The following is a 15,344-nucleotide window of genomic DNA, read 5'->3' as shown; positions in this document are numbered from 1 at the left end:
ATGGGCTGCCCCATTTGTTTCTGCCATCACACCCTCCTGCCTCACGTGAAGGCAGCAGGGCTCTGAAACTCCTTGGATTAATCCTTACTCCTTCCTACCTTACAGGATCAGCAGGGAACCGCTGAGGGTGGACAAGCATGAAGTCCCCCAGGAGTCACTGGATGGATGTTGCTCGACTCCTTCAATCCTTCCTGAACTACCTCACTCCTACTGCCCTTATGGGAGCACTTCGTACTGTTTTGAAGAAAAGCAAGTCAGCTTGGCTCTTGTAGACAGTGAGTACTCCATTGTGAACACGATAAATCTCCAGTTGTTATCCCGGGTAGACTCTGTAATCCTTGCACCTCACATCCCTGGCTGGACTGAGACATGGCATTACTGTGGGCATGACTCACAGACACAGGATGATTTGCATCAGCATCAAAAATCAAGTTGGAAGCACAGACATGGGGTGGGTCAGTGAGCTTTGCTCTCTTCCTCATCTCAGACCATGACTGTGTCACCCTGGCCCACTGTCACGACATTGACAAAATCACACCAACCTACGCAGCACGTGCCCACAGGTATCAGTGAGGCCTCTTAATCTGAATAAGATTTGTCTTGCCAGCTATTGTGTTCCTTACAGGTTTCTTTCCCCAACCATGTGCTATGAGATTCTATGCCTGCCCAAGGCCAGTGGCATCTTTGTCTACTTTTTGTTAAAGATATTACTCAGTTTTCAAAGAACCTAGCCTCATTCTCTGTGTCTTTAATGTTACCCTGTTTTAGCCGAGCTGTCCATTACCTTTGGTTATGTTTCTAGAAACAAGACTGGGCCTTGTCACTCCTACATGTCACGAATACCCAATGTCTCTGTGTAGTACCAAAGATTCGTTTTGATTGGAGGGTGTGTGGATTCCCTCCTGCATTCTAATTTCAGTGTCTAAACTCCTTGCAACCATGAACAACGTGAGTATTTGATGATAGAAGGCTGAATATTACAGTTTTCCTTCTAGAAAGCAGCTGGAGTATTTGCCTTCAATTGGCGTGAAAAATTTGCATAACTGTTGGCACAAAATCAGAACAGATGATGTTGGGATAATGATCTTCTGGAACAGGGAGATTTCATGACCGGACCTCAGGCCTCCTGGAATGTTTCTCTCACAGTGTCCTTTTCTTTCACTGAGGAAACTGATGTTCCTATGTTAGGATTGCACAGTGGGCTGTTTGTGTGTGGGGGAACCTGCTTCATGTGTCTGTCCCTTTGTCAATGTATTTACAGAAATTCAAACGGATCAAGAGGAGGTAGAAGATCAAGACCCGCCGTGCCCCAGGTAACTCTGAGGAATCAGGGACAGTTAATACAGTGTTGATATCCGGAGTCTCGGATGCAGGGAAAATCAGAGTGTACAGAATATACCTGCTCCATCTGTTCAGCCAACCATGAAATAGCTGTATTCATTATGTTGACTCTTTTCATTGTACACCTGTATTTGTATTTCTTCCTTATTAATTCCTTTCAATTCTACTAATCTGCATTCAGTTGACTCTGTTGAACTGATCAATCACAGACATTTTCTGCAGTTCCCTTTTCTGTCCTTTTTGCTTAAAGAGAAGTTGAGCTGCACATCTGATGTCTGCCTCTTTGGCATTACCATGTTTACAAGTATTCCATACCAGGGAAGTGATTTAAAATAACTCTGTCATGCTCACAATGTTGAGAACAAGAGATGTTGAGGATACAGGAACTGTGTCTGTGGAGACTGAAGAGCCTGCATTCATTTGGCCACTGATGCTAATTTCAACAAAATGTATGCAAAAGTGCCGAATGCACTGTGTCCTGACAGTTTCCCACAGGGATCACTCCATTACCTTCCTCCCCAGATCATTGCCTGCCCAATGCACTGAGAGCCTGTCACGATGCGTCTCCTCCTTGAGACAGGGAAGGATGGTTGCATCTCTCTGAGGGGACTATACTTTGCTTCCTCTGGGCCTCTCTGAAGCCCTCCCTATAGAACCAGCTGGGCGCATTGGTGTTGGTTCTCTCTGATGTTTATCTTCTGTCTTCTTTACCCCAGGCTCAGCCAGGAGCTGCCAGAGGTGAAGGAGCAGGAAATCCCAGAGAACTCCGTGGATGAAGTTTACTTGACGCCCTCAGTTCACCATGACCTATCTGACTGCCACCAGCCTTATAGCAGCACATTGTACTCATTGGAGGATCAGTTTGCCTGCTCTGCTCTGGATGGAGCCTGTGAGTACTCCAGCCTGGAGGTCACAAAGATCCACTGTCATCCCAGGCAGCCTCTATATGTTTTGTTTCCTGCAACTTGTGCAGCTGAGACAGACCATCTCTGTAGCAGGCCCTAGACACTGAGCTTGTTCTGAATCTGGCTCTTGGATGCAGTTTTAAGCACAGACATCCACTTGGTAGAACGTCCTCTTCTCCTGTCCCAAGTGACTCCTCTGTCACCTGGCTCCTTCTCACAAGAGCAGGCTGTGGCTATCAAAACAGGCCGGGGAGGGGAGTGGTGAGGGTTTATTGCAAATTCTTGGCAACAGTAGCTCAGCTGGAGAAATTTATATAACAGACCTCCTTCTTTAAGATAGGGCATCTGTCTTTTCTGAAATTATGTTGCTAATTACATGTCCTTATCTCTTCTCTGGCCATCCACCTATGCTGGGAGTTTTGCCCAATTATTTGGAGGCCTGTTTCATGATTCCTGTGTCCCAAGCTAGTTTCTCTTCTTCAGGGATCCCCAGCATTGGGGTTATGGGCCGTTATGGGTCCATGACCTATTAGGAACTGGTCCGCAGAGCAGGAAGTGAGCGTTGGGAGAGCATTTCAGCCTGGATTCCACCTCCTGTCAGATCAGCGGGGGCATTAGATTCTCACAGGAGCTCGAACCCTATTGTGAAGTGCACATGCCAGGAATCTAGATGGTGCTTTCCTTATGAGAATCAAATGCCTGATGATTTGTCACTATCTCCCAGTGACTGTCACCCCCAGATGAGACCATCTAGTTGCAGGAAAACGAATTTAGGGCTCCCACTGATTCTACATTATGGTGAGTTGTATAATTGTTTCATTATATATTACAATGTAATATTTATAGAAATAAAGTGCACAGTAAATGTAATGTGCCTGAATCATCCCAAAACCATTCCCCCTAACCCGGTGCCTGAAAAACTGTCTTCCATGAAACCAGACCCTGGTGCCAAAAAGCTTGGGGACTGTGGCTCTACTTCCTCCGAGGGGTCTTCCCTCCACTGACGCAGTCCAGCGTCCCTTCCTCTATGCGTGGCCAGGCTTGCATCCTCTGCAGAGCTCCAGTGGTTTTCTCCACGTGTGGGTTTTTAGTTTCAATCAAGTTTTGGGCTCAGTGCTATATGCTCATGAAAACCATCGACAACTAGTGTCCCTCATGAGGTCCTGGCATAACCGATGAGCAAAGCAGAGTGGTTCCTGTCCCCACGACATCCAGAAAACCCTTCCTCTGAGCAAGTGCCCCTTGAGACAGCAGCTTCACAGGACGTGTAAAAACCAAATCCAGTTTTCATTTCTTCTTGCTCATTCTCTCTCTTTTTTTTTTTAACCTCTATTCTGGGAATTTGATGGGCATTGTTGGGGCTTTTACCCATTACTTTATCTTCTTGTAAGAGCAAGTAACTCTGTGATGTCTCCCAGTATATTGAATTATGTTGTAATGAAATTAGCAAAAATGCCAGGTGTAGTGATTCACGCCTGTAATTCCAGCACTTTGGGAGGCCAAGGAGGTGGATCACCTGAGCTCAGGAGTTTGAGACCAGTGTGGGTAACATGGTGAAATCCTGTCTCCACGAAAAAAGAATTAGCAGGGCATGGTGGTAAACACCCGTACTCCCAGCTTCTCAGGAGGTTGAGGTGGAAGGATCCCCTGAGCCTGGTTAGTTGAGGCTGCAGTGAGCCACGAATGCACCACTGCACTCCAGCCTGAGCAGTGAACTGAGACCCAGTGTCTCACACACACTGACACACACACACACACACACACACACACACACACACACACACACAGAGAGAGAGAGAGAGAAAGAAATTAGCAACAAAGACGTTGGCCTCTATTCTATTTTGGTCAGTAAGTGCCTTTCTTACTGGGACAATCCCCTTTCCCACTTTGCATTTCTTCCTGAGTTTCAAAAAAAGCAAATGCTTTTCTAGGATCACAGTGATTCATGAAACAATTAAAATTTGTTTTTTGCACCTTGCACCTTTGCAAGCAAGCTGTATACTTTGCCAGCAAGCTCTGTCCTGCTATAACACATTCAGGGCCCAAGGGACACTTCCAAGTGGGCAGTGTCATCTCCATGTTAGAGCTGAGGACATTGAGGCATTTTTAAGAAAACTTAGAAAACCTTGCAGAGAATGAGGATGTGGAGAGGGGAGGAGAGAGAGGAGTCCCACAGCCACATGGATCCAGCCCTACAGGCCCCATCCCTGCAGGCCCCGTCCCCGCAGACCCAGTCCCCATCCTGAACCCGACCTAGACTGGCGTGAGGTCATTGGAAGTCTTAGTCCACTCAGAATGTGTGTTCCTCTCCCTGGGGAAATGGAAAGAATTTGTTTAAGGGGTGCCACCCGAACGCCACTGGAGCAGTGGGTAATGTGAGGACCGTGTCCTCTGTGACCTTCCTAAGGAACCGCACATGCTGATCTGTGGCTCTTGTGGCCCCTGAATTTCTGGGAAGGTACTGGTCCCTCTCCTACATTGCCTCTGTCGGCTGACACCCACTATATGGCAATAGGATGGATATGTGTGGGTAGAGGGTCAAACCATTATAGGCAATGGGAAATTCAAAATGTCCCAGAACCCAGAAATTTTGCCTCACTTAGTGTTTGGTCTGTAGCCTCCCAGCCCCCTTTCTCGTGGTTCTTTCTCAAACCCTCGCAGCTCTAACTCTTGGCCTGTTCTTACAACCCTGTGTGGGGAGAAAAACAGCTCCTCCTCTCCTGCACTCTGAGGGCTCTCTAGAACTTTCCCTCTAGGCACAGGAAGGAGATGAATAATAAAAGAATAATCTGGATGGTCTTGTTAGACAATCCAAAGCCCTCTGGGCTAAAGCAGAGGTTTTTCACTTCAGGGACACCCCAGCCTGGGCATCTGCTGTGTCAGCGTCCCCAGGCACAGACAGGAAAGGTGACATCGCCTGCATTTACATGATGTCTGTCTGTGTGGCATGGGTCACTGTGTGGCTTTATTGAGAGCAGGGACATCAGGGATGCGTGTTCAGGGCATGCGTAACAAAGGGAAAACTCAGATTGTTCCTACTGAAACCCCTTCTCCTTTAGCTCCCACCCAGGCAGACTGTCCCCAAGGGACTTGGAGTGGAGACTTGAGCCACCACCTGTCAGAGGTGCAGGCTTCACAGGCACAGCTGGAGCCAAGCACCCTGGCACCCAATTGTCTGAGACTACAGCTGGATCAAGGGTTCTACTATGGAAATGACTTGGCCAGGCGGGGCCCCTCCTCCACCACCTGCAGCTTCACAGCCAATGCTGATTCTGGGAACCAACGGCCCTTCCAAGGTAGGGAAGGAAACGGCGTCATGAAGATCTAATCCAGGTGTTGGTGGTCACGGTGCTGTGGGTGCAGGAGAGAATGGGACCACTCTGTGCTTCCTCAGGGTCAAGATGAAATTCACGATGCTCCAACCCAGTGAGATGAGCAAAGGTTCTGGGTTTGCCACTCTCTGCTTGTTGACTTTAGCCTAGGTTTTTGTGTTTTTGCTATTTACATCTCTGTTCCCTCATCTGAGATAGCTGAAAAATTACATCTACCTGCAATCTTTGTTGGGAATATTAATTATTATAATTTCCAAAGGGCCTGATTCCATAAGAATTGCTCTATAAATCTATGAATAGGTGTTATCTAATCCTTTTATCTTTCTGCTCAATTTGCACTTAGAAAGTGACTTCACGGATGATGTGTCCTCTGAGATAGAGCAGTTATGAAGATCTCTGCTTTCTAGGGCCCCTCCTCCTCTCCTTTCTCACACAGACTCCTCTGCCAGTTTTCTTCCTCTCCTTCCCCATCCCTCATGAAGCCAATTTTCCCCTATCAGGCACTTTCAGTAACAACCTATGAGGCACATTGAATAACAGTGTAAATCCTGGGCCCACACTCACTCTCCTGAAGTGTCCAGCTTCTTCTGCTTTTTTTGAAATAAAAGGGCAACTTTCACATGGAAAGTGTTCACATCAGTCTGTTTTATGAAATTCCATTTAGTTCAAATTCTCCACTCATGTCCACGGTCATGTCCTCAGTTTACGTCTCACAGGGATCCACTTCTGCTCAGATTTCCTTAAAACCTGGGTCGTGTTCATTCTCACTCTCCGTCCCACTCAGTATCTCCTCCTGGAGCCCCTGGGGCTGCCTGGTGCTCATCTGTCATGCGATGCCCTCAGCTGAGGAATGAGGGGACCCCTGTCCTCAGGAGGAGGGAGGGTGGCGTGAGATAACGAGCACCATCTGGGCCCGTGGAGAGGACACACGGAAGGTGCTCAGGGAGTGTCAGGGGATGCACAGTCACTGACACATGTCGGGATGACTTATTTAGACTGATTTCTTCCCACTGGACTCTCTTTTCCAACTCTGTGGATTCTCACACCCCCAGCCAAGACTCACCCCACTGGCTCAGACACACTCCCTGTTGCTCACTTTCCCTGGAGTCCAGAGCCTGAACCAGGCACCAGGTAAGAGGACAGAGTGAATGCCTTTTGTTTCATTAATATTTTCCTTCACCTGGTGATTTCTCCCTGCTGTCTACCAGGTCATTTGTTTCTCCCACACCTTTTCTTTCTTATTCTCCTCATGTCTCTAATTTTTTTTCCCATTTCAATGGACCAGAACAGTGATGATACTGTGACATTCAATCTCTCCCAAATCCCTATATAATGTTTTTCCTTTAAATTAACATGTACAGATATATGCATTTATATCATTTGTCCTATTATGTGTGACTATGTATATCTGGTATATATACTACATAGGGTGTATATAGATGCAGTAGATCATATAATGATGCAACTTTTGTAAATTCTCTAGCTTTAGCCTTCCTGATTCTTTCCTCTCATCAGCTGCTGTCACCTCTGTCTGGTCTCACCTCTGTGCCACATGGGCTGCCACCCTGCCAGGCCCTTCTATTCCCATCTCCTATTTGAACGCAACTCTGATTTAACTTTGATTCTTGTAATCTCTGCTCTCCCCAAAGCATAGCCTACATACACTGCTATTTCCTTGCCTTTGCCTTATCTACCCAGAAGCTATTTGTGTTTCTTAATCCTGTGTTTCTTGAATATTGTTGTGAATTGGCAATGCCTTTGACTCCTGGCAATCTTACCGTTGCTCAGTAATGTGGGAAAGATCAAAAAAAAAGAAAATATTAAAGTGACTCTATTGGCTTCCCCTCACCCTTTGGACTTTCTTCTCCAAGGCCACTTTCCTGATTTGATGTCCTCTGGGTGGAAGAGAAAGACACAGTAAGATCGTGGGTGCCAGTGGATCCCATTGGCCGTGGTTTTATTTTCAGAGCTGGTTTTAGAGCCCTCCCTGGGGATGAAGAACCCTCCCCAGCTGGGAGATGATGCACTTGAAGGCTCAGCAGACAACACACAAGGGCGTCAAGTCAATGGCCAGATTCATGCCTCCAGTGTCCTGAAACCTAAGATCATCAAAAGAAAACTCCCGCTCAGCAAGTGGAGACTGGCATGCAGATTCCCTGGCCTGCAAGCTTAGGGTGCAGAGGTAATCACATCTATGGCTGATAGCTGCACTCCTTAATTCTCTGTCTATGGTGACAGCTCATTCTCCCACTGCTTTTTCTCACCCGTTTGTTCTCTCCAACAGCTGCTCTAACCTCTGTCTGGTCTTACCTGTGTGTCCCATGGGCTCCAACCCTGACAGGCCCTTTCTGTCCTCATGTCCTCTTTGCTCTCTGAACTCTGCTGTATTCCTTCTTCTAGTGTCTTGACAGCCCCTCTCATGGCCACAGGAGAGCCAGGCCTCCTTGTCCTCATCCAAGTGCGTAGTTTAAGCTGCTGAACACAGGGTCGTTTGCCTGGAATCACACTCTCTCTTGGGAAATTTACCTTTCCTCCCTTCATCCCCAACTCCATTGCCTCTTTCTGCAGAAATCATTGCTTTAATACATCATTTACACATCGATTTTCCTTTTGAGTCTTCTTTTGAGAAATCCAACTAAGTCAACTCTTAATCATCACTTGTTCCTCTGAATGAGAAGTGTTAAAACTACGCACAAAGAGCCCCACGTAGGAAACAAAATTAGAACCAGAGTCACAGGCGGGAGTTCCCCACTGGCCTGGAGTCAGGTTAATCTTTAGCCCCAGATGTGCAGCCTAGTGTCAATGTGGATCGAGTTGCCAGGGTCTCAGTGTTCTCACCTCATGGACTCACTTGAGCTGATGTTAAGCAGAGAACACTTATGACATTCTAAAGGGACATCAGTTCTAAAGCACGTGCAGAGGGCAGGACTTCAAAACTGCATACATCATGAGGTTCACCATTGCAACCTCTCTCCTTTTTATTCTCATTTCCACTTCTACAAGTCCAGTGAAGGGTCTAAAATGCAAGTCAGATGCATCTTGAGGCCAGTGCATATGAGAGAGCATTTTATGAATTAATATTGAGAAAAGTGACCATAGGACCAGCTTTATGCATACACAAGATGACAGACAAGAATCTGTCTACATGACAGTTTTTGCTTTGGCCCAGCCCAATTGATAAGAGAGAGATTTAGCTGAAATTGTCAAGGAGAAGGCTGCAATCCATGGAACCACTGGGAACAAAGCCAATCATGAGATAAATGGGGAAAGGGAAGAAAATGATGGGAAATTGGGCTGGTCCATTTAGTATCTCTAAATCCTGCTGCCACGTAATAAGCACCTGGTGAGATTTCAATTAAGATGAATGCCTTGAACTCACACCTGGAGATTCTCACCTACATGGCCTGGGGTGTGGTTTGAGCATCTGGAGTTTTAAAATGCTCCCATGTGACTCTAATATGTGGCTAAAGATGACAAGGACCCCTGGCCTACTGTGACCTCAAGGTACTAACATGGAAGTGTCCCATATGTGTGGCTACTCCACAGAAAAGGCTGAGTCTCCATCAGCCTTTGATGGGATCTGTATTCCCCTCTCAATAGTATTGTTTGTATAGCATAGAAAAAATCAAGAAGAAAAACAAGAAAATTAATAGATTAGACTTTTAGCCTCTGCTTGAAGCACACTTGCTCAATTTTGAATAAAGGATAAGAAATAGTCAGTATGTTAACACCTAATGCACAGAAATAATACCTCCCACATTACATATACTGGAATTTAGTATTTTCTTTTGCATTTTAAAAGAAAACTTCCACTTTACATTTCCCCACACCCATTTTATAGCCCACTCATGGGCTCACCACTGCAATGTGAAAATTTCACTTTTGGTCAGTTATTGTCCTTCTGCAAAATCCCCAAAGAGAACTCATTGATCTCACTTTCCTGAAGAGAATACAATAACAAAGTAAGACTGAAATTCTGCAGGAGATTGTGTATGAATCCTTCTTCATGCCTCTCTTCACACTGGCATAAAATATTAAAAACAAACCTTTCCCAAAATGTACTTTGGGAAAACAGTAAGTGGGAGGGGAGAAACTAATGCCTTTCACTTTGTACTTCAGAGTTTTCTTGCTCTAGATATTGAGAATGTTTCTAGAAATGCCTTAAGGTGGAACCAGATGTGGAACAACTTCAGGGCATTAGGGAAAATAAGTTGGGCCGTGGTTACAGTCCCAGCTCTCTCTTTACTAACTCCATTTTGAGTCACTTTTTTTTAAATTCCGTTTCTTTCCTGATTCCCTTTGGACAAATACTTATAATTATATTTGTTTCATTTAATTTTTTTAACCAACCAAAGAAGCAGAAGCAACTTCATATTTATTTGTAAAATCATATTCCTGTCCTAGCCAAGGTGACCCAACCGCTTCTCGTGACTGTTGATACCTCCAGATTGCAGCCTTTCCTCTCGCTTTCTCTAATCTTTATTGAAATGGCGTTAGTGGGTGGATTCTAATTCAGGGGTCATCAATAGCAAGTCATGTGCCCTTAGTTCAGTCTTACCCCTGTGGCATCACTACTCCTCTGTTGTAAAAGATGGAACTGGACGTGGATATTGTCTGAGGTCCCTGCTGCTTCTCACATCCAGGGTTCTTCCCATGGCCCTCCCGTTCCTCCCTAGAAAACTAGGACATGGAGTTGTAATGGGGTGGGTTTCTCTGCAAAGGGTCCTCTCCTTCTGCTCCCCTCTGTTTCTTGGCAGGCATGATGGATGCTGAGCACATCCTCACAGGGAGGAAAAGCCATCACTCTGCTCCAGACAGAGGGGATCAGAAGGAAAGGGGCTGATGTCCCCTGCTGCTGGTTGGGCATAGGTGGGGTCCTTATATCCTGCACCCCAGGCTGACTGGAAGTTCAGGGAAGTTCAGGAGTGTTTTCTTCTCATTTGTGGATGGCTCTTCCCCCTTCAGTCATCCCGCGGCTCACCCTTCAGTTCACCCTGCCAGCAAGAGATCAGTTTGCCCCTGATATATCTCTACTTAGCAATCTCCCCAGACTCAGTCATCAGGAGGACGTGACAAAAATGCTCATTTGATTTTTTACTCTCTCTCTCCTACAGATACCAAATACTGCTGGAAGGATGCAAAGGATGAAAGGATGTCACAAAAAGTAGCTTTTCCACTTGATGAAAACAACTAAAACAGCAAAGCAAGTTCAAATCCAAACACAATACTGCAGGGGTCCTTCACTGAGGATTGAATTTTAGACACAGAATACTCTTGATTATTTCAACCCATTACGCTCCTTTGATTTGAGAAGTCACAGTTCATCCCCCTCCAATTGTAATCAATGCCTAGGGAGACCAATGCCCAGATGGACAAACAGCATTCACAGGCCTTAGCCCTGCTCCTCTCAATTCCCATCGTGTAGAGAACAGGAGTCAGGAGCTGCTGGCAGGAGACTGCATGTCAGCCGGAACTCTGCCAGGGCAGAGTATGAACAATGCCATGTTCTTGCTGAAAACGCTTAGCCTGAGTTTCATAGGAGGTAACCCTCAGACAACTGCAGAATGTAGAACATTGAACAGGACAACTGACCTGTCCCCTTCAAACAGTGCATGTCACCACCAAGAACACAACAAAAAGGAGAAGAGACATTTTGGGCTCAAAAAGAGTAAAAAGACTGTGTAGCTTACGCCTTTTTAGTCATTTTGAACCCAAAACATCTCTTCATCTGTTTGTTGTTGTCATTGATGGTGGTGACATGGACTTGTTTGTAGAGGACAGGTCAGCTGTGTGGCTCAATGGTCTACATTCTGAAGTTATCTGAAAATGTCCTCATGATTAAATTCAGCCTAAACATTTTGCCAGGAACTCTGCAGAGTCCATGCTGTGAGCTTCCTACCTCAGTCCATCTGCAGGCAGAGAAGGCCCAGTGTGTCCATCCCCATTGTTGCGATACTAGGATGGTCACTTGGTAAAGGAGCGGTCTAGGAGCTCTGTCCCTTGTAAAGACACCTTGTTTATAAATAATTTGGAAAGTGGTTTGAAATAGTATCAATATCCTGTATTCTAACGGTCTTCCTCTGAGTATTTTTTCATCAATTAATCACCCCTGCCTGTGTCAGTTACTATATTTATGTTTGTACATTGATAATTTTCTATCTCAAAATCTTACTTTATACTTGCCTTTGCTGGCATTCTTCGTAAAGAACAATATTCCCTGCCCAAATTTTAACTTTCATCCAAAATTAATTTTAATTTCTTTTTGCTGGCATTCTGTTGTGTAAAAGAATATTCTGTGTCCCAATTTTAACTTGCATCCAAAATTAATTTTAGTCCATCAGTTAAAATGTTTAAGTTTTAAATCTGTTTCATTAAACATTTTTTGCCCTCACTCTGGACTATTGGATTTTTTACGTATAATGTTTTAAGCTTTTATTATTATGATTGATTGTGGCAGATGAGAATTTAGATTAATAAAACCATTCTTATTTCCCTGTTTATATTCTAAACTCTTCCATGTTTTAGTCTACATTTACCATATGTGGTAGATTGTATTTACTGTATTTCTTTGTTGATTTTGTTTCCTTTTTTGTTTGTGTATGTGTGTGTGCCTTTTGTTTGTTATTTAGGAAGAGTTGTATAGCTCCCACTTAACACTGCACTGAAAAGGTTTAGATGTCACTAATCCCATTTTAAGTTGACACATTTCTACTATTTGGTTTATAAATTTTAAATTCTTTCTTTCAACTTCAAATTTTTACCACTATGACAATCAAAGACAATATTTTCCTCTTCTCTAACCCCTGTACCTGCAATTTTTATTTGTTATTTTAACCCAAACATTAAGTGACAGCCTATGTGACAGCTTAGTTTTTGGTCGAGACTTACATTTAAATATGTTTATGCACATGAGCTATTCAAAAGTGTGTCCTAAGCATCACTCGTTGAGTGGAATTTATCCTTAACAGAGTCCTCATGAGGGAATCAGGTCTCGCTGACTTTAACATACTTAATAATAAACTTTTCCCAATGTCTTGACACATGGATTGCATCACTGTATATTAGGCACTTGCCCAAAATGATTTTTTCTTGGGATTTTAGGAAATATTGTCTGACTTTGGGAAACAGGCATGTGTGCTCTCATTCTGGGATTGTATTTTGTTCAAGCAGGAACTTCAATTTCTGCCAGTTACTTCATTCATTCTCCTCACCACAAGTCTCCAGAGGATGCTTCCTTTGTCCAGGCCTCCCCGTCTCCCAGCAATTCTGCCCTTCAAAGACTGGCCCCTCTGGTCCTCTGCACTGTGAAGCCCCTGCCTTTCAATACCCCAGTAGCAGGGTTCTGATCCACCAGGTCTCAGGACTCATCTGTGTTTCTCCACACTCGCTTTCTGAATAAGGTTTTACCTGTGCTTTGTCATTAACAGGCTGTCGTTGCTGTGCTGGTCTCTCTTTGCCTGGTGTTTCCTCTCCCTCTGCTGTTATGTGGCTCCCAGACCTGGCTAAATAAAATCACCTGGGGTCCCCAGTGCTCCCTAGCCCTGGTTGGGGGCAGGATTATGGGTGGTATTTTCGACTCTGTGTTAATCCCTAGGGCTTTGAAGTGTCTGTGGAGAAATCCAGCTATTATTCTATCCTACTTCTCCAAATGCAGAACTTCAACAGTCTAAAAAAGGAGACAGAATCCCATAGTAGAACATCCCCATAATCACTGGCCAGCTTCAACAATTATCATCGAATGGCTGAGCTTTACAAAATGCAATCCTTCCTACTTACCTAGGAAGTGTGTGTGTGTGTGTGTGTGTGTGTGTGTGTGTGTGTGTGTGTGTGTGTATATTAATATATATATATGTATGTATATGGCATATGTGTGTGTGTTTGTGTGTGTGTTTGTGGGGGGTGTGTGTGTGTACAGACAGTTTGGAAATGAGATTCTGGAGGCTGAAATTCTCAAGACCGAAAGGCAGATACCTGGGAAAGTGTTTCCTTCTTATTAGGCCTTTTACTTCTCCTCTGGCTTTAGGTTGATTGGATGAGGCCCACTCACCTTAGGGAGGGCAATCTGCTTCACGTAGACTGCCCATTCCAGTGTTAATGTCATCCAGAGACCCCTCCAGTACACACACAGAATAACATAGGAACAAATGTCCTGGCACCCTGGGGCTCGGTCACAGGGACACACACAATTAACCATCACACAAATTCTTTGTCATATTAGTGATTTTCATATTTTTCTCCCAATCTGTAGCATATCTTTTTATTCTATGAATAGTGTCTTGTGCTGACCAAGAATTTTTCATTTGTATAAAGTTGAATTTATCAATGTTTTCTTTAATCGTTTTGTTGATGTGATAACTAAGAATACTTAGCCTAACTCCACATCATGAAGAGTTTCTCTTATGTTTTCTACTGTAAGTTCTCTAGTTTTGCAGTTTACGTTCAGTTCTGTAATTAATTTTGATTTAATTGTGATGCAAGTATGGAGGTTTAAGTGGATTTTTAAAATCTTTAGTTTTTTCCTTCATCTTTTATTTTAAGTTGCAGGGTACATGTGCAGGAGATGCAGGTTTGTTGCATAGGTAAACATGTGCCATGTGGTTTGCTGCACAGATCATCTCATCACCTAGTTATTATGCACAACATCTATTAGCTACTCTTCCTGATGCTCGCCCTCCCCCCAACCCAACCCCTCACTTCTGACGGGCCCTAGTGTGTGTTGTTTCCCCCATGTGTCTATGTGTTCTCGTCATTCTGCTACAACTTATAAGTAAGAACATGTGGCATTTGGTTTTCTGTTCCTACATTCGTTTGCTGAGAATAATGGTTTCTAACTTCAACCATGTCCCTGCAAAAGACATTGTCTCATTCCTTTTCATGGCTGCATAGTATTCCATGGTCTATATGTACCATATTTTCTTTATTCAGTCTATCACTGATGGGCAATGAAAGCTATAAACCCCATATATCCGAGAAGCATAGTGTATACTAACGACAACAAATATGAAGAAAACTACACCAAAGAACACCATACTCAAATTGATCAAAACCAGTGATAAACAGAAAAATTCTAGGAGGAATAAAAGGAGAAAAAGCACATTACATACAGAGGACTAAATGTAAGGATGGCATTTGATTTCTTATCAGAACCACTACAAACTAGAGGTTTGCGGTAGTTTTAAACACTGAAAAAAAAACACGAGCAATCAAAACTGACATCTGAATAGACTTCTAAAACTAAAGAGATTGAATTAGCATTCAAAAAAAAATACATGCCAAAAAAAGCCTGGGCCCAGACGGGTTCACAGCTAAATCCTACCAAACATCTAAAGGAGAGTTGATATCAATTTTTCACAAACTATTCCAAAAATAGAGGACAGAACACTTCCCAGCTTATTCTATGAGGCCAGTATTACTCCAAGAGATCACAAGAAAACTACAAATGAGTATCGTCTTTAAATACAGACACAAATCCTCAACAAAATATAGCAAACTGAATCCAGTAACATCAGCATAAATTATACACGATGGCCAAGTGGGATTTATCCCAGGGATAGAAGATAAGTTTAACATCTGAAAACCAATTAATGTGGTATCAGTAGAAAATAAACCAAAACTAATCTGATCATCTCAATAGACGTGGGAAAGGCATATGACAAAATTCAATATTCTTTCAACAAACAAGGAATAGAAGGGAACTTCCTCAACCTGATAGAGGACATCTGTCAGAAAGCTTCAGTTAACATCATGTTTAGTGGGACAGACCGAA

General features: G+C 43.9%; 1 protein-coding gene and 1 long non-coding RNA gene across 3 annotated transcripts in view; one reads left to right on the top strand and one right to left on the bottom strand.

The window, feature by feature from the left end:
* Positions 1-15,344, top strand: part of LOC105489214 (NBPF family member NBPF4-like) — a 69,417-nt gene that overhangs the window by 9,498 nt on the left and 44,575 nt on the right. Inside the window, exons 9-14 of one of the 2 annotated variants that reach the window (XM_071068474.1) lie at positions 106-275; positions 1,262-1,313; positions 2,058-2,230; positions 5,306-5,542; positions 7,546-7,760; positions 10,693-11,998. The exons of the other annotated variant lie outside the window; for it this stretch is intronic. Of the exons in view, the coding sequence (XP_070924575.1) occupies positions 106-275; positions 1,262-1,313; positions 2,058-2,230; positions 5,306-5,542; positions 7,546-7,751 (838 nt within the window). The 3' untranslated portion in view covers positions 7,752-7,760; positions 10,693-11,998. Of the gene's footprint in view, positions 1-105; positions 276-1,261; positions 1,314-2,057; positions 2,231-5,305; positions 5,543-7,545; positions 7,761-10,692; positions 11,999-15,344 lie in introns of those variants that run through there. 2 annotated transcript variants of the gene reach the window in all.
* LOC139356209 (uncharacterized) overlaps positions 1-15,344 on the bottom strand; it is a 57,663-nt gene that overhangs the window by 39,688 nt on the left and 2,631 nt on the right. The window lies entirely within an intron of this gene.

This window comes from Macaca nemestrina, chromosome 1 (assembly GCF_043159975.1).
Source record: "Macaca nemestrina isolate mMacNem1 chromosome 1, mMacNem.hap1, whole genome shotgun sequence".
NCBI lineage: Eukaryota > Metazoa > Chordata > Mammalia > Primates > Cercopithecidae > Macaca > Macaca nemestrina.
The sequence above is the reverse complement of the archived record's forward strand: the minus strand, read 5'-3'. Positions and strand labels throughout refer to the sequence as shown.